General features: G+C 37.9%; 2 protein-coding genes across 2 annotated transcripts; one reads left to right on the top strand and one right to left on the bottom strand.

The window, feature by feature from the left end:
• Positions 1-1,925: 1,925 nt before the first annotated feature.
• LOC130461122 (uncharacterized) lies at positions 1,926-6,677 on the bottom strand. The gene is made up of 5 exons (XM_056829073.1): positions 5,017-6,677; positions 4,667-4,920; positions 4,337-4,420; positions 3,585-4,259; positions 1,926-3,485 (listed from the first exon to the last, which is right to left on the bottom strand). Exons 1-5 carry the CDS (start codon positions 6,089-6,091, stop codon positions 2,685-2,687), a joined length of 2,889 nt encoding a protein of 962 aa, XP_056685051.1. The 5' UTR covers positions 6,092-6,677; the 3' UTR covers positions 1,926-2,684.
• Positions 6,678-17,662: 10,985 nt separating this feature from the next.
• LOC110798680 (mini zinc finger protein 1-like) lies at positions 17,663-18,733 on the top strand. The gene is made up of 2 exons (XM_022003868.2): positions 17,663-18,002; positions 18,233-18,733. Exon 2 carries the CDS (start codon positions 18,257-18,259, stop codon positions 18,524-18,526), a length of 270 nt encoding a protein of 89 aa, XP_021859560.1. The 5' UTR covers positions 17,663-18,002; positions 18,233-18,256; the 3' UTR covers positions 18,527-18,733.
• The last annotated feature ends 239 nt before the right edge of the window (positions 18,734-18,972 follow it).

Genomic DNA, 18,972 nt, shown 5'->3' on the forward strand with positions numbered 1-18,972 from the left:
TCGCTGCCGAAGGGATCGATCAAGAGCTGGAAAAAGCTGAAAAAGAGATTCTGCACACAGTTCGTGAGCAACAATCGCCCCGAGCGAACCACAGCAGAACTGACCTCAATCCAACAAGAAAGAGACGAAAGTCTGAGAGAATTCATGGCCAGATTCATGAAAGAATCAACAAACATACCAAACTTGCAGCCAGACGTGGCCATCTTCGCCTTGAAGCACGCGCTCCAGGAAGGGAAGTTCCGTGACGAACTCTCAATGAAGAACCCCTCCAAAATAGCTGACGTGCTCCAAATGGCCGATGCGTTCATCAGAACCGAAGAGTTCAACAAGGCCGCTGCAAAATTGAAGGGATCGTCAGATCCGAGGGACACAAAGAATAACCAGAGCAGGCCCGAGGGCGGCTCAAGGAAAGGGAAAGAGAAAGTGGGAGCTAGAGAGATGAGCCCGAAGAAAGACGGGAGAAGGGGTGAACTTCAACCCAAATACACCAACTACACTCCACTAGCTCTGCCCCGAAAAGAGATATTTAGCCTCAACAGAAATGATGAAAAGTGGAAACTACCGGGGAAGCTCAAGTCCAACCCAGCTCGGAGAAACAAGAACAAGTGGTGCGAGTTCCATGATGACTTCGGTCACCATACCGAAGAGTGCAACTCGCTGAAAGACAACATTGAGGACCTCGTTCGCCGAGGCTACCTGAAACAGTACTTGTTAGACCGAAGGGAGGAAAAAGAAAAGGCCGCAAGCGGCAAACAACACGAGCAACCCCAGAAAAGGGTCTACGAAGCAACAGGGCACAAGAAAAATGACATCCTAGTGGTGTTCGGGGGACAAAAGTCTGGCCAGGCCAGCAAAAAACACCTAAGAGCCCTCTCCCATCGGGTCAACTTCAGCGCGGTTGGAGACAACCAACCACACCCCCCGAACATGACCTTCACTGCTGATGATTGCTTCGGAGTCCAGTACAAACATGACGATCCTCTGGTCATTTCCATGGACCTCAACAACCACAACGTACATCGAGTGTTAGTCGACGGAGGAAGTGCCGTCAACATCATCTTCAGAAACTGCTTCGAGCAGCTGATCCTCGAAGAACCAGAGGAAGCACTGACGAAAGTCAGTTATCCTCTGATCGGATTCAACGGATCCGCAGCTATCCCTCGAGGAAAGATCACCCTGCCAGTCACAGTGGGCGAAGGCCAGGCAGCAAAAACCCTTCGGGACGAATTCTTGGTGATGGACTGCGACTCCGTATACAACGTAATCATGGGGAGAACCATGATTCACAAGATGCAAGCAGTCCCCTCCACATACCACCAGCTGATGATATACGTCTCGGATGCAGGATTCGCCGAACGAATCAGAGGTGATCAAGAAGTGGCGAGAAGAACCTGCCACACTGCTGTCCGAAAGCCCAAACTAGGGGACGGCCCCGAGGAGGAAAAAGGAGCTACGGGAGAGGAAAGCGAGGCAAAAAGGAGAAGAGCAAGCACGAGCAGCTTGTCTCCCGCGGAAGTTGATGCTCGCCCCGAAACCCTATCCCCCGAACCAGATCAAGAAATGGAGGATATCTTCCTCGAAGATGATTCAGACAGGAGCGTCCGAATAGGCAAGGGCCTAAGCTCGGGGCTCCGAATCGATCTGATCCGATTACTCAGGGATCATAAAGACATCTTTGCATGGTCAGCAGCAGATATGCCAGGGATAAATCCGAAGCTGATTTGTCACAAGCTGGATGTCAACGCTGAAGCTCGGCCAATCAAGCAAAAAAAGAGAAATTACTCCTCGGAGAAAAACAAAGCCATCGCCGAGGAGGTTAAAAAGTTGCAAGAGGCCGGATTCATCGAACCATGCATGTATCCGAAGTGGCTGGCCAACGTGGTGATGGTCAAGAAAGCGAACGGTCGCTCGAATTTGTTCGCAACAAACAGTCGCTCGAATCAAGTTATAAAACTCCGGCTCAGATCCACGGATCGCCGAAGGCATAACTAAAGAGGCAGACTAGCGATCTCTTGCCCAGGTTTCCGAACCACAAGAGATCGGAAGAACAATCCAAACCTCTGAGCAGATCGACGGATTTGAAGAGTCTGGAAACTAAAGAGTCTCTTAGCAGATCTACGGATTTGAAGAACTCGCAAAACTAAAGAGTCTCTTAGCAGATCTACGGATTTGAAGAACTCGCAAAACTAAAGAGTCTCTTAGCAGATCTGCGGATTTGAAGAACTCGCAAAACTAAAGAGTCTCTTAGCAGATCTACGGATTTGAAGAACTCGCAAAAGTTAAAAAGTCTCTTAACAGATCTACGGATCTAAAGAGCTCGCAAGGTCAAAAGGTTTTTTAGCAAGTCTACAGAAAGAGGAGCTCGAGAAATCTACGGATTTAAAGACCTAAAAATTGCGAAAGAACAAGTTGAAAAGAAGCAGCCAAGTAACAAACATTCATTTTTTATTCAATATTTGGGGGAAGTACAAATACATCGAAAAACCTCAAAAATTGAAAACAAAATGAAACAAGTTAAAATCGGCAGCCATCAACAGACAATACCGGCCTACCGAAGTACTAAAGAAAACAAAAAAGAAATAAGTACAACGCAGCGCCGAGGCAAAAGGGGGGAAAGGCAAGCACATGTTCGGAAGTCCTCAACTGGAACCGACCGACTCTGAAGAAGACGACTGCCCGAATCCCTAGCTCTTGGGAGTCTCAGGAGCATCCCCCAGAGGAGCATCCTTCGAAGAACCCCCAGCAGTAGTATCACCTTCGGAAGCCGCCTTCTGGGCCCGAGCCTCTGCAAGAGCAGCTTGGCGTTCAGCTTCAGCTTCGTCTCGATCGGCCTGGCACTCCACCAAGTGATCCTGGGCCCTCATCCAGAGCGGAACCTTCTCATTCCAAGGGAAATGAGGCATATGCTTCGCGAACATCCGCCGAGCACCCAGGATGCCATTCCAGTATTGCTCTCTACACTGATCAGCAGTGTAGAGGTCAACTCTCTCTTGCTCCAACTTCCGAATGGCAGCATCTTTCTCTCGGATCTTCAGCTGGAGAACGGGCACCTTGTCAGCTTGATTCTGAACAATCTCCCGGTGCTTGATAAACTGCTGAAGCCTCGCCTCCGCTTCCTGACTCTGCTTAATGGCCGCCTCAAATTTAGACGTCATCTCCTTGAGAAGACTGTCTTTTTCTTCAAGCTCGCTCGCAAACTTGGCAGCCATTTCTCTCCTCTCCCTGTCGAAGGAAGCTATCTTTTCAGCATCCTCTTCAACTTGGAAAGTGAGCTTCCCAACTTCGGCCCCGATCTGTTCCGCCGCTTCCCTAGCCTCACGACTGTACTGAAGGTACAGTTGCTTGAGGTCCACCATCTCGGCCATGAGCTGCCCAGCCTTCTGGTCCAAGACAGGGATATCACGAGCATAAGCCTCCTGATACCTCCTCAGCTGCCTTTCCTCAACCGAGCTACACTCGGAAGCGAACGAGGACCAGAAAACAGCCTGGGAAAGAAGAAAGGACGAGAAAAGATGAGGAAAGAAGAAAACAACAAACAAAAAAAAAAAAAAAACGGAACTCAAAACAAAATTTCCAACACTTACCTCATTCAGATAATATTGGGCCATCATAGCTGGGTTCCTCTCCTCAGCTCCAGGAACCCTCCACTGCGGGTTGGCCCGAAGAAGATTCTCCCGTGCAGCTTCGGGACCCACCAAAGATCCCACGTGAGCCATGGGGTTCTCCCCCAAAACCGGAGCTCTGGCATAGCGAGCCATCGCTTCCCTTACCTCTTCGGGGATCCGTTTCAGCGGAACATCCGAGCAAGGGTCAGCGTGGATCAGTCTATCCAGGGCCGAGGTCGAAGTGGAGCCCAAGGTCGAATGACGCCTCTTCCTCGTCAGACCCTGCTCGGGTTCCTCCTTCTCAGCTTCGGGAACCTCTACGTGAGCTTCGGTGAGATCCACCATCTCCTTATCCGGACTTTTCTCCCTTTCGAGAGAAACGTCAGCAGCTTCTTCCTTCTGCTCGGCCACAATAGGGACATCCGAGCCAGGAACAAGGTCGGCTTCAATTGCCTCCATCACCTTGGTTATATCCTGGATCTCGATCCCTAAAGCAGCAGACGGCTTCAGCGGAGAAGGGATGGTATCTTCCTCAGCCAGCGGTTGGTCCACGGGAGGCGGTTCCACAACCACCACACTCTTCAACTTCTGCCCGGGCAAGGGCATGAAATGAAGGAGGTTTTTGGGAGGAGGCATGACTTCCGAAACCACTTCCTACAGGGCAAACGCTCAAAGGTCAGTTTCAGAAAAAGAGAGAACAGACCACAAAAGCTCTAAGTCAGAACAAATACCTTCTCCGAAGACTGATCAGCTTTCGCCTTCTTCGGATGCGCAGAAGGCCTCAAAAGAGTGCTGCTCTTCCTTTTGCGCTGATCCTAAACAGAAGAAACCAAGGGTCAATAAAGGTAAAACAAGACAAAGGAAGGAATAAAGAAAAATCGCGAAGTACCCGGTTCCTAGATAAAGAGATATCTATCCGAGCCGGAGATGAAACCGAAGGAACGGCACGCGGCACAGCGTCAGTCCCAGGACCCTAAAAAGATGGTCCAGGACCAAGACGTTAGCCGACGGCCAACCAAAAAGAAAGACAAACAAAAGATATTGAGACTAGAAACACTCACCGGATCCGAGGTTGTCCTCAAATCAGGGAGTACGACTTTCACTGGAACAGCTTCGGGAGAAGAGGCAGAATCCCACGGATCAGCTCGAACTTCAGATATCCGAGCGACACCCGACGGAGACAGCACGTAATCCTTCAAACGAGGATTACGAGGATTCTCCTTCCCGAACTTATAATCAGGGGCCGAGTCGTGAATGGTCTTCAGATCCAAAGAAATACCCAAGACCACAGGATCAACGCAGCTGAAGCCGTACTCTGCAGAAACAAAGCACAAAACGAAATCAGTAAAACGAGACCAAAAAGGAGGAGGACAAACTTACTAAAGCACGGTCCCAGCCGAAAGACACCTACCCCTGTCAAAAATCCTGCTGAGACCGGCAACAGCAAGAATGTCCTCCCGCAAGATATAGTTGAGGTTCGGGAGCCAGTTGGACGGCAATTTGTAGTTGTCCTCCCGAGCCAAAAACCACTGGAGGAGATCCACGTAGTGGTGATGGTTCCGATCCGGAGCAGCCACGCTTCGCATATCAGGATCAGGAGTCACAAACCACTTCGGAGGGCGGTAAAAATGTGGATGCTTCGGATCTGTCGGCACACGAACGAACAACCACTCCGTCTTCCAGTTATGATCAGAGCTGAGGTAAGGGTAGGCCGTAATATAGTTCGGCTCCCCCTTTCTTCGGGATCTTTTGTTGATAATGGTCCACCAACCATACCCATCCCCCTTGGAAGCGTGGTTGAAAGACAGATCGTGCAGATCCCGAAACACGGCAACAGAGCATGGAAAGTTAATAAAATCGCACACCCATCTAAATCCGATGATGTGCCTCATAGATTTGGGGGTAAGCTGGGCCAAACTGATGTTATAAGACACCAGGAGCTCGGATATGAAGGGATCCAAAGGAAAGCGGAGGCCGTTCTCCAAATGATGAGTATACACAGAGATGAACCCCCTCGGCGGATGAGTCACCCGAGGACGCTCCTGGTCGGGAAGCTCGCACCAGTACCCCAAGGCGTGCTGGATTCCGTATAACTCTTCGGCCCTCCGATGGTAATGCCCCAGCTTCGCCTCCACCAACCAGTCACCACTGACCGATTTTTCCAAGGGACCATCGATCTTAGTGGTCTCATGCAGAATCGGGGCATACTTACCCTGCGGATCAGCTTCAGTCCAATGAACTGGAAACTCAGGGTAGGAGCGGCGCACACCCGAAGAGCCAGCCTTTTTACCAGAAGTTGCGCGTTCAGACACGCTAGACCCGCCAACAACATCATCTTTCGAAGCATCCCAACCAGTCGAACGCCTCTCCACTGGCCTCTCCGAAGGCCGACCCCTCGAAGTTTTCGGTAACCTTCCCGAAGGCACGTTCTCCCTCTCACTAGAGGAGCCAACGACGAACTTGCTCTTGCCCCTATTCTTTGCCATGGCCGCAAATTCTCGGTCTAGGGTTGAGATTGAGGGGTAGAAGGAAAAACGAAGAAAAAAGGAGAATTCAGAAACAAATTACCTTCTTCCGAAGCGGAATTCGCCGATAAAACGAACAACACAAGTTCCCGAAGTCCAAAGTTGGCCGAATTTCGTAGATCTGAAGAAACAAATTGCACTGCGATCGCCGGAATTTAGAGAGAGAAAGGGTTTGAAAGAAGGAGTAAAAAGTTCGAAAAGAGCAATGCACCCCGTATTTATAGAAAAGAAAAGGGGCGCATCAACTTCCTCAACCCACGATCTCCACGGCACAATACAACTCCCAACACTTGTCATCAATGCAAATCATCCCTTTTCAGAAAAAGAGAGGGAACTTTCGGACTTCTGACAGCTGGAAACCCACCCATTTAATTCTAAATGGACCGGGTCTGGGGGGCATGTTGTTTGGGCTCCCAATTGATTCTCAATTGGGCCACTAAGTCCAAAGCCCAATGGCTCTAAACAAACAGCATCAAACCCACCAATGGCTAGTCAGCCATCCATCAAGGCCCAAGGCCCAATAGCAATAAATGACCTATGGGCATTTATTATGCAAACACTATAAATAGGCCGCCAAGGCTCACACCTCAAGGTACGTCGAATTTACCGCCTTAAGACTACTCTTCTAGAGAACTTCTCTCTAGAATCCGAGCATCATTCTTACTTAGGCATCGGAGGGGCTTTCCTCGGAAACACCCCCGAGGCTAGTAACTTTGCTATTGTGCAGGTGAATTCGGACTCCACTCATTCAAACAAGCAAGATCTTCAACACATACAAAAGGGCCTTCATTCGAAGCCCATTGTTTCCATCTTTACAACACCGGAACACTAGGTAACCCAAATATTTAGAAGTAATTAATCACCTTAGATACTCATGCAAGAACAAGTAATCTATATATTCCCCATGGATGCCCCTCCTCTATCCAACTCTAGGAATTGAACAATTTGATCAACAATTCAACAAAACAGAAAGACTCTATTTATACATATATACCAAAACAATGAAATCGTACATCTATAAAATAGCAAGGGTGAAAACATCGATCCCACTTAAATAATATATATTATGGCCTTCAATTCGATCACCTTATTTGTGTGTGCATAATTGTATGTAGACAAAACACTTATCTTCCACCAGGCATTGTCCAGACTTGTGTTCTGTTTTATTCATCACATTTCTACTTATTTTATGGAAAAAAAATTCAGATAAATTTAGGAAAAATAGGGGTTAAACAAATACAGCTTATTTTAGTTCAGAAAAAATAAGTTATAACAAATCCAGTTAAGTTCAGAAAAACAAGTGCAAATCAGAGCGCACCATTAATTCAAAATTTCTAAATTTAACATGATATTAGAGTCGGTCTATTCATACGTAGTATCTAACAAACTAACAAGTACATTTAGTGTCATGAAGATAGTAGGGATAAAATGTGAAAGAATTCATAATGTTGATATCATTTAAAATGAATGTACAACTTTGTTGTTTTAATATTATATATGTAATATGTGCAATCTTTAAACATAATTTGTACCTTTGTTTTGGTCTCTTCTCAAATAGTACGTACGAAGTAATTTGAGTATATAAGTAATATAGTTGACCTAGTCAACCATATGAACATGAAAGTCAACTTCTCAATTTTCATGTCATTGGCTTGATCATGAAGATGCAATGGAAGTATAAAATATCGAGAAATTAAAGTAGCATGAAGCTAAGTTTATGATCTCTTTCAAATATTAATTGCGAATATCTATTTTATTGGGCAATGAAGGGGCCAGTTGTTCTTGATAGTTATGGCCTCTATAAAGATAATGTGATGCCTTTGTGGGACGCCATATCACATTTGGTATCAATATATTGGTCATCACCATTTGTATGTGTTTGACTTGTTCGCCTCGAAAATATTGAGTTTATAAGTCCGAATCCTATATCCCCAATTTATGTCTCATTTGTGTCATTTTTTTCTTGATTCTCATTTAAGTTCTTGATTCTCATTTAGGAGGATGAGAATTTTATTTTTAGAGTTTTAATAATTAGGAAAGTGATCTGAATTCTTTTGGTTTAGGTTTTCATTTATCGAACAGACAATTTGTGCACAAGTTGCGAACGATCTTACTTGGATATTGAAAAGATGCGAAGACATCAAAAATCATTGCGCTTGTAAGCTAGAAGCGGTGGAGTACCAGCTGACAGCTGTGTTTGAGGAGGCCGAATAGTAATTGTTTTGATTGTAAATAATAGATAATAGATTATCATAATCTATTAGTAAAATTAGTCTTTTATCTAAATCTGTGGTTTAAAATTCTAATTTTATCACTGAATGTCGTATGGCTGATTATTAATGATATTATTTTTCTGCATAAGAGAACAAAATGTTACTTGTATTGTGATAAACTCACCGGGCCATACAAAAGCCCGTATAAGAGAAGATATATTGACTATTGACCACATATCAGCCTGACGAGGTGTCCATCCTAAAACTAATGGTGATAGGTAGAGTAGCAGTCCACCAATCTTATAGGTTAGTCAATCTCCCTCCATTTATTACATATGTAACAACTAGTCCCATCTCCCAACTCCAACTCACATGTGGGTTAGTTTTCTCAACGATATGGTTTCGGCCAAGCCAACTTATTTTTAGAGACTAACAAAGCGATATTGGATTGAACTCGGAGTATTTATTATTGTAAAACCGTGTGGGAGTTATGATTCAACACCTTGATAATCTTCTAAGCATAGCAAAAATGTCAAGCAGCATAACATGCAGAGTGCAGAATATATAGCAGTAAAAGTATGGCATTGTCTTGGAAAATGCGCGTTGAATGCATAATTTGCCAATTGACATGGTTTGAAAGTGGCACCTTCATATGATCCCTCGATCGGTTGAAAGACAATACATTCATTCGATCTGCAACCGCGATCGATATGATTTTCTTATATTTACTGCAACCAAAATTAAATGGTGGAGTAACAACTGCGGTTTTTCTCTATAGTCAATATATTGCCAGTCTAGAAAATGGACTTTAATTCCTTCAATTCGATCTCTAAAGTCAAAACCCATAATATGATATATGTAAGTCAACCTAACTGTATCTACTGTCTTTTTCTCGTAGGCGGCTATATGCTTAATTAGAGATCCAGCCATTTACAGTTTACTTTGATTAAGTCCATGATATCAGTCATTGGTTAGACTCTAGGATCCCTTTCACCCATCTTAACTCTGAAGGATACATCCACTACAAAGTATGACCTACCGGCATACATCTTACATATCCTATCGGCCTCAAGGATACAATAAGTTCAAACAAAATCATAAATTGATATAATGGAAGCCAGAAAAATAATAAATAACATAAAGATTTTACGTGGTTCAATAACAAAGTGTTAGTTACATCCACGAGCAAATGAGAGTAAAGTTTTATTGATTTTGAGATAAAATATATTATAGAACACGACAACGTTTGGACATATAGAAGTTTTATAGTACTCTATAGACAAATGAGAAAAAAGACCCAAACAGATAACTCTAGTTTAGAATAACATATCTCCGTGTTGGGGGTGTTGCAGAAAGTTAGAGGACATAACCGGTTCAATGCACCTTATAAACAAATATCTCCACCATACATATGGACTAGGGGCGGATCCAGGAATTTATAAATGGGGTTTCAAAAGAAATTTATGATTTTCTTTTTAATTTCTCATATTTGCTCCTTTTAAGGGGTTAAAATTGAGAGGTAAGAAGTCGAAATATTAAAAACAACATAATAAAATATGGGGTTTTCATAACAATAAAACTCAACACCTAGTCCAAATTGCAATAATAATTTGGCGCGATTTCAATTTAAAATGGTAAAAACGAGTTTTTCATCTTTGAAGGAGATTACTTTATTACAATAATTGTCACATGAACAAACAACACACAAAGACACTAATAAAAAAGGAACATCATTCTTAACGCTTATGGGGCATTATGCTATTATATACGCACGAAGGAAGTAATTAAACCTGTAAGTCTAAGAAACATGCAACTAAGTTTATAAAAGTGGAGTATAAAAATACATTACTAGAAGTATATCTTAATGAAAATTACAAAATCCTTTTGAAGAAAAAATAACATTACTTTTTTTTTTTTGTAAAAGCAAAATCATGAACCATTATAGAAAGAAAAAAAAAGCGATGAAAGGAAAACGACTTGCAAAGGGAAAAGGAAAAAGGGGAAAAAAAAAATTAGATGATCAATAAAGACAAGTAAAATTCTTCCAGAAAAAGGAAAAAAAACAAAGACAATTAAAAGACAAAATGAAGGGAAAAAATATACTTCCTCCGTGTCAATAAAATTGCAATACTTTAATTAGCACGTTTGCCTAAACACAACTTTGACCTTAAATATCTCTAATCATACTTTTTTTTTTAATCTTAAAATTTAATATGATGAAAATAAACAATGAAATCAATCCACCAATATTTTACTTATAACATTTGCTTTTAATAAATTAGTAAAAATTTATGGTCAAAATTAGTAAATGAATAGTGGCAAAAGTGAAAGTGTTGCAACTTTTTTGAAACGGAGGAAGTATTTAATATCCTCTTAGGAGGATTCAAACCCAATTAACCTATGTAATGCAACCATTATGCTACAAGTATATCTCATTCTTATTAATGTAACTTAATTAGACATAAGTTAACTATTTCAAGTGCAATTAATTACCCAAAAATCAATTTTACATTTTTTTTTTCAAAAATAATGGGGGTCTCTTTAGACCCCTCCGGGCCTACATAGGTCCGCCCCTAATATGGACTAGTACTATTTTCCACAACGGGTCACTTAAAACCTCATTTTTGTACCGATAAGGCCATTCTTGGCGACCATTTTTAATCTACGTCACCGCCTCGTGGCCCTCGCCGGTGATAGTCATGCATGCTTTGGTTCCGTTCTAGTATAGGGTGATAGTTTTATCGGAATATTGTTGCAAATTGCCCCATATCATTTAAGTGCATGTGTATGAAATGGGCTTTATCCAGGACAAAGAATTTAGACCATATTCTTTTCTAGGCCCTGAAAAATATGGAAGCAGAAACGGGAAATAAAATTTGGCAGCCAATTCTGTAGAAAATTTATGGCGACAAATGGTGATTTTAAATGATTCTACTTTTAAAATAAGAGAAAGAGAATAAGACCCATGTCCATAAAAAAATGTGACTTTTTTGTATACTCATTTAATTCTTAACCTATCAAGACATAATCATGTGCACTTCGGACATGAATTTGGTGTATCCTACCTAATATATCATCTTTCATGTGATATTAAAATCCCAATGATGTTAAAATCATTTCATGTTTCTCAAAATCATTTTTATGATTTTGCCAATTATACCATTCAAACTTATTACAAATTATTGATATTCATGAATTATAATTGTATATATTAGAAGCTTGGTTTTGATTGGTTTATGATCAAGATCATTTATTCACTATAGTGTGTTGCCTTATTGAGCTATACAAGGTTTAAATTGGCATTGTTATATTTTTCTTAAAAAAAGGGTCCACCTTAAATAGAAATATTAGATTAACATTTACTCAACCCATGCAAGTTGAGATGGAGAAGTTTGTACCAAATGCATTGCATGAAAGTCAAAATTAATGTAGGGCTTTTGTTTATTTTTATTCATTTGTTGATCAAAATATACGGATATTTATTATACTTTATGACAGGATCAAGAGTAGAAAGAATTTACTCGAAGTAGCACCTGTTATCAAGAGAGAAAGTGTAATTTACAAATTCCATAATGTTTTACCTTAAAACCATAAGGCTGAAAGAGTATCCTTTAACCTTATTTATTGATTATCTCTCATCTTTTATATATGTGGACACTGACATGTGTTATTTGAAAAGAGTGCGCTTCAACAATTGCTAAATGAAAAATTTTCCTAATTCTTTTACCATAAATTTAGCCATAGCCCACCATTCTTAAAACACAAAAAATTACCATCATGTTTCTCATAAAGTATGGGCCTTCGGTACAATGAATCATCCATTTAGTTTATCCATCAACAGCCCATGGGCTGAAGAGTTATCTATATAGGCCTAATATAGAACTTTCCATCTTTCAATATCAAACTGCAATAATAGTTACTCAGTAAAAGAGCATGGGCCGGAGAGTTATCCATATAGGCCCAATCCATGGTTTTGTCAATTAAATAAGTTATACCTCATACATAATCTCTATTAGGATTACCACGTGTATATGTATAAGTAAAATCTTAAGAAATATGATGTCCACCTAAAATATCTAGCACGTCGATACTTTTTTATACACTCTTTTAAATTGTACTTTTTTTTTGACAATATACCATGATCATATTACATGCCATTGTCGCATGCATTTAAATTGTATGCTCATATAACTAACGCAGGATACACACGTAAATCTGGTGGAGACCGAAGATCGTAATACATACACGTATATGATGTTTGGCCCAATCTTTCAATATCAACTACAGATTGTTATCCACTAAAAGCCCATGGGCTGTAAAATTATCTAAATAGGCCCAACCAATGGTTTACGCAATAAAACAAGTTAAATAATTATTTTTTAATGTACTCCTTTCTTTGTGTTTCAAGGTAATATGTATATTTTACTTTCTAACAAATAATTTCTTTAAACTCCACGCATTTCAAGTGTTGTGCCTATTTTAAAACGGAGGGAGTATTAAGAAACATTTTTAAATCATTTTCTTGTACGGACTATATCGTACAATAAAATAGGTGATATAGTAAAACCAACCATAACGAGGTAAATAATTATGGTTTCAAGAAAGTTGACCTCGTAACTAATTAGTGATAACCTAGGATTAAGAAACAAATCAACCATTCAAATCTAATATACATATATAAAGGAGGCATATTTGCTGAAAGATTAGAGCGCCATCTAGGATTACTAATGGTTTCGGCCAATCAAAATTAAGATTTCTAATTTCTTTTTGAATTAAAAAAATCAAGTGCCACGTAGATAATTAATTAGGTGTCCACGTAGATATTTTAATTAATTAATTATTAATATATACAACTCCATCGAAAATCAAACACTCTAATAATTAAAAAAAATAATCGATTTCCACGTAGATAATTAATTAGGTGCCACGTAGATATTTTAATTAAATAATTACTAATATATACAACTCCGTCTAAAATCAAACAATCTAATAATTAAAAAATAAATCTAAAATAAAATTCATCCAAAATGAAACAATAATCTAAAATAAAATAAATAAAATTCAATTTAAAATCAAACATTAATCCAATATTAGAGTGTCTCATAGAAAAATCTAATGGTTTCGGCCAATGAAAAATAAGATTTCAAAATTAATTTTGAATTAAAAAAGTCGAGTGCCACGTAAAGAAATGATTAAATCTCACGTAGATATTTTTTATTAATTATCTATTAATATTACGCATATACAATTTTTTCCAAAAACAAACACTTTCATAATAAAAAAAAATCTAAAATGAAATTCAATGCAAAATAAAAAACTAACCTAATCTAATATATAAAAGTGGTATATACATAGGATTTTTATTTAAACATAACAATTTAATAGAATATGATTTTTATTTAAACATAACAATTTAATAGAATCCGTGCATCGCACGGGCTAAAATCTAGTATAATTAATAAGTGAAAGTGCGTGGTTGTGATTTGTGAATATTATAATAATTTTATAATTTAATTGATTAAAAAGAAGATTACAATATAATTAAAAACGTCACGAGCTAAGGTGCGGTTGTTGAGAAGCACCAAGTTGGTATCTTCCAATACTTACTTATCTTATTCTTGTCGATCATCTTCTCATACTTTGACATGCAATTCAATTAAATTGATGGAATATGTTATTACTACTTCTTCAAATGCACACCGTTTTGTGTTGCATGAACATGCAATAGAAGTTATATTTACTGATTTACATACATTAAATTAAGGGAGGGGAAAAGGATTAAAAAAACTTTATTTGTTAAATTTCAGAAAATATGAAATGGATCTGGATATCTTAATAGTTGTGTCACGTGATCGTCACACGGTGGTTCATCGTCTAGAATTCAAGTTAATATCTGGAATTTGGTGAGTGATACCTTCTCGCAAATAAAAAAGGGTCTTAAAAAATGAGTAATTTTTTAGCCATCATTTTTTATATGACTATTTCTCACAATAAACTCATTAATACGAGTAAAAAGTACTCCAAATGATAAGAAAAATAACATTGGTTACTGTATTCCGTCGTTTCTTGATTCGTCACCATTATAGTGCAAAGTGTAAACTCCATTCCCTTTTCAACTAATTCCATCGAATTGGAAATCAACAAACAATCTTTAAAGATGAACAAAATAATCCATTTTATAATAAAGAATTGTAAGCTTTTATTAATTTATTATGAGTAAAAATTCCACATCCACTCTTTTTTTTCACTAAAAAAGTTGGTACTTCCACTAAAAATTGGCAATGGGCCGGGAGAAGAAAAGGATAATTTTGAAAGGAGAAAATTGTCGGCCCACAGCATTTGGTGGCGGCTAATCATGATTGGTGGCTTGTCAATTTTAAAAGCTCCAATATTTGTATTCATATTATTGGTTCATTTGTTCCAAACTCAACCATGATATTTTTTTCCTTCTCAAATAAGCAAACCAATTTATTAATGAAAAGTTTAGTACAAAGTAACAAATTTGATGCAGACAAGCCAAACTGGCAAACTACAATACCTTATATTAGTACCATAGCTTATCGTTATGGATGCTCTTTTATGTTGATCACAACCAGGCCGCTGATAAATAGTAGTTGGCATTATTTTGCTGTTGGAAGAGGGTGGACTATGCTTATCACTTTATCAATTACCCTGCTTTATTGAGCATTTTCTTCGCTCATATACGTCACATCTTTACAAGAAATATAACCCAAACCCGACCAAAACCCACCTCACAATGTCTTCAGTTTGTAATTTTTCACACTTTTTAATCTAACGTACAAACAAAGTTCTATATTAATAATGCTCTAGGCCCTTAAACGAGTTTAATTTGTTACAATTTTTCACACTTAAAACATATGCTACATCTACAAATTGCTTTAAATGAGAACTTTTACAAGAATTGAAAGGGAAAAGCACTTGTAGTAGTAGACATGCACAAAAGTAATCATAAATAGTTTTAGTATGATATTGACTAATATAGGCCAACCTATCTCCATTTAATCCTTACGTGTCGTTCTACAATAAGTAGCATGTTTGCCCCATGAAATGGCAAAACCATTGGCTTTCTAACACTAACTTTCCCTTTCTCGGGAATTAATAGTGACATTATCCCTCTTCCATAATTTCCCACTTTTTTATACTTAAATTTATACGGAATACTTTATAAAAACTACGGAGTATTTTTTTACAATACGTGATACACGAATTTTCTCTTAATTTGAAAATTGATTATGTTATCTATGTAATAAAAGCGAGAGGAAATAATAGTAATAATAATAAAGAAAATATTTTCACCATGATAGGTTTTGCTGAGGAGTGGGGGCCCAGATTGTATCTCGGCTTCCCACTAATTATTTGTAAAATATTTGACTTTGTTAGCATTTGATTTATAATAATACTCCCTCCGTCCCGGAATACATGACCTATTTACCTTATCGGGCCGTCCCTTAATACTTGACCTGTTTCTAAAAATGGAAATATTCTAACAATATTATATTATTTCTCACTCCACCCCTACTAACCCACCTACCCCCTACTCCATACAAAAAATAATAAAAAATTCAACCCCTACTCTCCCCCAACCCCACCTCTTAACCCACCTCCCACTAACTACATTAAAATAATACCCCACTATCAACCACTACCTATTAAATTAAATAAGTCAATTCAAGTCCCTTAAACTCTGTGCCGGTCAAACCGGGTCGAGTATTCCGGGACGGAGGTAGTAATAATAATAACAATAATAATAGTAATAATAGTAATAATTAAAATAAATCAGAAACTTTTTAAGCAAGGAGGAAGATAATAAAATTTGGAGTTCGATAAAGATAAATCAGCTGAAATATGGATATGAAACTAACAAAAATACATAGTAGTTTTTTGAAAGACAGAAAATAATAAATTATGAGAGAGGGGAGGAAAATAAAAGTTAAAGAGGAAAATATACAATGATTTTTCAAAAATAAAGAGAAATAAAAAGGGACAACACACGTGACACGTCGTCATGACATACGAGCAAGGTATATTTTAGAAATCAAATTGTACAATTCATTTATAAAATTACACACATTTCCTAATCACAAAAAATAGTACACATGGCTTCTTTCCTAGATCTTTGATGTTTTAAACTCAATTCAACAAAGTAGTTTAATCGTGTCATTATCGCTGAGATATTTGCTTTGATGATGTAAAAACAAATTTAGATTTAACTTCTTGTAATGATCAACTTTGAGATATTAAGGTTCCCTTTAATGGCCTTGAAAATCATTAAAGCTAAACAACATGATGAATATTTGGTACCAACTAATTAATCTTAAAGTCAACCATGCATGAATAATATAAATTTATTACATGGTGATTTAAAACCTAGAATAAATATTGTCTCCTTTTCATTTTAATTAATATGACAGTTTCTCATAATTTTAGTTAAGTGAGACATGTAAAATAAAATGCATGTATAACGAGTAGTACAAATATGACAACCAAACACGGGAGTTTAATTAGTTAGTCGATAATAAATATAAACACCCGGGAGCGTCCGTACTTCCTCAGTAGATGGAAGGAGAGTCATTAATAGTGGCCTCAAAATGAAACCTAAATTGGGATGGAAAATAATTGGAAGTTTGAACCTTACTCATTCTTGAAGAGTGGTTGCACAAGTAAAGCCATATGTGGGGCTATAATTCAATACAAGTTAACAAATTCGACAACAATTTTGTCACAACTTTGTGTGATTGACTGATTGTACACAATGAGGTGGAAATGTTGGCGGATTCAACCATTACTAATTATATATAGTCAACATTGTGCCTAATTATTTTCTCTAGTTCTTTCTCATTGCACGCTCTTATTCATTAATATCTTTAATTATCAGTGTGCAAAAATTATATAATTGAATTTAGCAAAATAAAAAGTATACACAATACGAATATAAAAAATTTCACATAACTGTGTTTTTTCTTAACATAGATCATACATAGTAAATGTTAGATAATTCAAATTAAGTACGTGGATATTGTAAAAATCAAAATGTAACCATTAAAAAAACGAAAGAAATATGTAACTATCTTATAAAAATATAGACAATGGGTTGTTGACACAGCCCATCTTGACTTCTCTTTTTCATACCAACTTGGGCCCACTTAAATTTATTTAACCAATAGCCCAACTTTACAGGCCATCTAACCCAATCAACCAAAAAAAGAAGTTTTAGAATACCCATAATGTAAAGGCATAACATACCCTTTGATTATAGGGTTACCCTTACCCACATGGCCACAATTTTAAAGATCATTCTTACCTTTTCCTTTTATGTCCCCATTGTAGGGCAGTTGAAATCATGATTTCCTCTTATCTAGGGTTTTTATTTATTATTAAGAAAATATATGTATATGGTCCTCCTCCCTCGTGAAGATATTGTAGCTTCCTTCTAACCATTTCTTTTAAGCCCCCACAAGTCCACAACATATTACATATGTCCTTCTTCATCACTATTTCTTCCTACACTAATTCTAACATCATATCATCATAATCATAATCATCATCATGCCGTGAATCGTACCACACTTGCTACGAACGACATCCACACCCTCAGGAGATCTAAGCAAGACATACATACACAGGATTTTGTCCTAAAGGTACTACTTTTAAATTTTTTTTTAAAAAAAAAGTAAACTATTTAAGCTTCTTATGATTTTATGCATTGAAAAAAAAGCTGACATTTTTTCAATTCTAGCTCTTGAATCTTTGCTATAAATATACAATCTAGGGTTAGGGTTTTGTAGCAATTTTCCAAGTATAGTACTTCCCTTTTTTCTTTTCTTTTTTCTTCTTGAAGTTTGATGCTTCATTTTGTGCATACTTCTAGTCCTAGAAGAACATTGTTTTAAGAATGAAGAAGAGGCAAGTGGTGGTAAGAAGAGATGAAGGATCGCGAAGAAATCATTACAATAATTCATCAACAATTCGATATGGAGAGTGCCAAAAGAATCACGCGGCGAGTATAGGAGGTTACGCGGTGGATGGGTGCAGGGAGTTCATGGCGAGTGGCGCAGAAGGAACAAGCAACGCGCTTATATGCGCAGCTTGTGGATGCCACAGAAATTTCCATAGGAAAGAGGTGGATGCTGAGGTTGTGTGTGAGAGTTCTTCACCTACTTAATTGAATCTTAATCATTGATTATAAAACACTATTAATTAGTTGGAAATGAGGTGTATAAATTCATAGGAAACAAAAAAGAAAAACCCATTAGAGGAAGTTGTTTGATTCTCTTCCTCTTTGAGATTTGTGCATGATTAAAGATTGAAAAAACAAGATTTTTATTTGAAATACTACTTTGAATTTTATATACAAGTACTAGTTTCATTAGATGGGTTTGGGATCAAACTCTAATATTTGCAATTTGATTGAAAAACAAGATTTTTTTTTATGTGACCAATTAGAGTGTATGAACTCTAAACTTGTACATCATTTGCTTATAATATGTGTGTACAATTTTCAATTATGGTAGATGATGTCTATTATTTCGTGGTGCAATCTAAATGAAATGGTTGCAATAAGAATATAAGATGATACACAATGGTGATATGAGATCACCAACATTGGCA

Source organism: Spinacia oleracea, chromosome 5, assembly GCF_020520425.1.
Source record: "Spinacia oleracea cultivar Varoflay chromosome 5, BTI_SOV_V1, whole genome shotgun sequence".
Classification (NCBI taxonomy): domain Eukaryota; kingdom Viridiplantae; phylum Streptophyta; class Magnoliopsida; order Caryophyllales; family Amaranthaceae; genus Spinacia; species Spinacia oleracea.

Coding starts and splice junctions, on each gene's coding strand:
- LOC130461122 (XM_056829073.1), bottom strand. CDS start 6,091: ATGGCAAAGAATAGGGGCAAGAGCAAGTTCGTCGTTGGCTCCTCTAGT. Junction 4,921..5,016: donor CAGCAGGATTTTTGACAGGG/GTAGGTGTCTTT, acceptor TTGTTTCTGCAG/AGTACGGCTTCAGCTGCGTT. Junction 4,260..4,336: donor CTGATCAGTCTTCGGAGAAG/GTATTTGTTCTG, acceptor TTTGCCCTGTAG/GAAGTGGTTTCGGAAGTCAT.
- LOC110798680 (XM_022003868.2), top strand. CDS start 18,257: ATGAAGAAGAGGCAAGTGGTGGTAAGAAGAGATGAAGGATCGCGAAGA.